The sequence below is a fragment of the Leptonychotes weddellii genome, chromosome 8, assembly GCF_054177405.1.
Source record: "Leptonychotes weddellii isolate Sample4059 chromosome 8, ASM5417740v2, whole genome shotgun sequence".
Lineage (NCBI taxonomy): Eukaryota > Metazoa > Chordata > Mammalia > Carnivora > Phocidae > Leptonychotes > Leptonychotes weddellii.
This window is the reverse complement of record NC_138376.1, coordinates 80,222,039-80,225,299: the sequence shown is the minus strand read 5'-3', so window position 1 is coordinate 80,225,299 and position 3,261 is coordinate 80,222,039. Positions and strand designations below refer to the sequence as shown.

Below are 3,261 nucleotides of genomic sequence, written 5' to 3'. Positions count from 1 at the left end.
ATTACCTTTGTAACTGAAAAGCTTCCTACGTTATTTTCATGTGCAGTGCTCTCATTGTGAGAATACAGTTATATACCCTACCCTACTCTGCTGAAAAGGGAAGAATACAAAGGGACAGAGCCAGGCAGATATTTGGAGGTAGGGAGTAGGGAGGGAATACTTCCCTTGTCTCCCTCTCTCCTTGCCAGGAGGGCTTCTAGTGAAACAGAAAAGCCAGGGGTTAAAGCTGAACATTGTGTCATCATCACTGATATTCAAGGATTAGATCATTATAGCTAGCCAGTAGTGTTGGATTGTTGGTTTGCTTGTTATAATTTGTCTTTTTGAGCTGTGTTGCTAGGTTGAATGGAAAGAGTTCCCTTGTATGAGTGAGGGAAAGCAGACAGAAGGGCAGGGTGGGTAGTCTCACAACATGCAACTGTATCAACCACCCACTTTGCTTCTACTGATTGTCACTAATTTGAAAACATGTCTGGGAATTCCATTGGTGGATACTTTTTGTGTGCTGCTGTATTTATTTTAGGAACATCCTAATCCTGAAGAAGACAAGTCAGGATTTCTTCCTTCAGTCAGCCAGCAAGCACACAGAATGGGAAGCAAAGAATTTGGCATTGGGTAAAATCTCTTTCTGCAGCCAAATGGTGGGCATTTATAGGTTCAGGAACCTGCTCATTTCCTCGTATATGGCGCTTGCCCCGATCACCTTGGCCAGAAGTGATTTTTCTTTTTCTGAACTCCTAGGGGCATGTTTGTATCTCTGTTGTGACACTTACTACTTGAATTATATTCTTTGAATACATGTTATCTCTTCTGCAAGATTAAAACTCCTTGCATTCTGGAATGTCCCATTTATCATCACATTACCCACAGCACACTAGTACTGAGTGCTTGTGTTTAATACATGGTTAGGAAAAATATTTGTACAAAGAAAGAAAGGGTCAGGAAATTGATTTTGGTTCATTAAAAAGAATGTTTTCAGAGGCTTTTGCTGACTCTTCCAGTGAATGAAGAAATAAAAAAGGCAACAAATTAAAAATGATGAACACTTGATATGAATGTGTTCTTGTTACTTAATGTCATCAATATGTTCATTATCACTGAAAAGAAAATAAAACAAATCCACACATTTTTAGAGATGAAAGTATTTTCTAATTATTTTCTTTACAATCGTAATACTGCTTTGTAAAAAACTGCATCATGATCTCCTTATCTCCATTTCAGTGTTTCTTCTAATTCAATCCCTATTTCCTCATGCTCTAAACTGTTAAAATAAAGTCAGTGGCCATTTTTAAAAAAAGATTTTATTTATTCATTTGACAGAGAGAGACACAGCGAGAGAGGGAACACAAGCAGGGAGTGGGAGAGGGAGAGGGAGAAGCAGGCTTCCTGCGGAGCAGGGAGCCCGATGTGGGGCTCGATCCCAGGACCCCAAGATCAGGACCCGAGCCAAAGGCAGACGCTTAACTGACTGAGCCACCCAGGTGCCCCCCAAGCTCTCTGTTATCTCAGGCCATCTCTCATATTTGCTGATCTTCGCTGCCTCTTGCCTATCACAACAGGTTCTTATCTGGTTGTCCAATGCCACTCATTCAGGAAAATAGCCCACATTCACTCTAAAGTCTAAACTCTTTAATTATGGGGTTTGAGCTTTTCTCCCATGAAGAAAGAAATGTAAATAAAATAAATTAACTGTTTCATTTACATAGTGTGACACAGACCACTTACCCAAATGAAAAAAAGAAGAATCACTTTCAATTATTTCTCTTGAATTTTGAGCTTATTTATACTGTAATGTATAGCAAGATATTTAACTTCTTCTTCCATTTCCCTTGTATTACATTATGTTTTATCCATGCACCATAAAAGAAATCCATGTACTTGATTAAATCAGTCTACCTCTGAGGTTTTCTGTTACTTGGGGATTGAGAGGAGTTAGGTATAGGAATTCATGGACGGTTGTTGATTCACAGCTACAGGTGACATATTTTCTGAGACAAACTCAGTTCAGTTGGAGTAAGATTGCTGTGGTGACAATGAGGTGGACTATTTGCCATCAGGACACATGGCAGCTCTTCTCATGGCTTCTGGCCAGGGCACGCAATGTCTTCTGCTTGCGCTGTGCCCCACTTCTCCTCTCCAGGAATGTCCTATCTCTGTTCTTGGCATAGTCATCTCCTGATTATCCAATCCAGTCCTCTGGGAGTCAGCTTAGGTCACCTCTTATCCCTCTCTCCATCCACTCTTCCATCAATCAATTTCTTTTAATCATCCTCACATTTCCTCTCTTCTTTGTGTCCTCATTGCCCCAGACTTTGCTCACATCCTTACCATTTTTGGGTGGATTTCTGCAATAGCTTCAGAGTCGTATCCCTCTGTCTTTTAACTTATCCCTTCCCCAATTTATCACCCCTTCTACTGCCAGAGTTGTTTTCTTAAAAAAAAGAGAAAAAAAGGCATATAGGATAATGTCTCTCTGTCACTTGCTATCCTCCCAGGATAAAGACCTTTATTAGCTGGCCCTTTTCTGTTTCTGCAGGGCATGACCTGCCACTTCCCCAAGTGCACCTTTGCCCTGTCATGCTAGGTTACTTTTAGTTCCCCACCTGTGCTCCCTTGTGCTCCTGTCTCCTGTCACCGTTCCCTTCTTGGATGGTTCCTTCTCTACTATGTGTCTGGCTAAGGCTGATTTTTTTCTTCAGAATCAACTCTAAGGATTACTTGATATGCTCTGAAATACATGACTTCATGAAATGTTTGGATAAATTAAAGGAAAATATCTCATAACTTGAAACAAAAATTTCTTCTGGAATTCCTCCCGGGTTAAATTAGGTGCCACTGGGTTTCTGTGGCAGATGATATATATACATACACACACACACACACACACACGCATTTTTCATATTGAGGTAAAAATTTTGGTAGACGCATATGTATCATCCCGTGGTCTGTGAGGGTGAGGTTTATGGTATGTTAATCCCTATATCCTTAGGACCCTGCAGAATGCCAGGGAGTGTAGTGTTCTAGAACAGACTTTGGAATGAGTGAGTAAACACTGAGATGTTATGAGACAGTTAATACATGAATGGAGGACTCACGCTCAGATCCTGTGCCGGAGTCCAGCTCCAGCCAGGGTGGGTGTCTCGTAGGAAAGGACGGCGTCGGCAAATGAGGAGACACAGACACAGGATCAGGTTGCAAGCATCTCCTCCTGACAGCCTCGGAGGAACTTTATTTACATGTTAGGATATTTTTGTTTTTCCA

The 3,261-nt window shown here is 41.1% G+C and overlaps 1 protein-coding gene across 1 annotated transcript in view; it reads right to left on the bottom strand.

Moving 5' to 3' along the window:
• Nucleotides 1-1,066: 1,066 nt before the first annotated feature.
• Nucleotides 1,067-3,261, bottom strand: part of LOC102733289 (elongation factor 1-alpha 1-like) — a 3,401-nt gene continuing 1,206 nt past the window's right edge. Inside the window, exon 2 of the mRNA XM_081829363.1 lies at nt 1,067-1,097. Within this exon, the coding sequence (XP_081685489.1) occupies nt 1,067-1,097 (31 nt within the window). The remainder of the gene's footprint in view (nt 1,098-3,261) is intronic.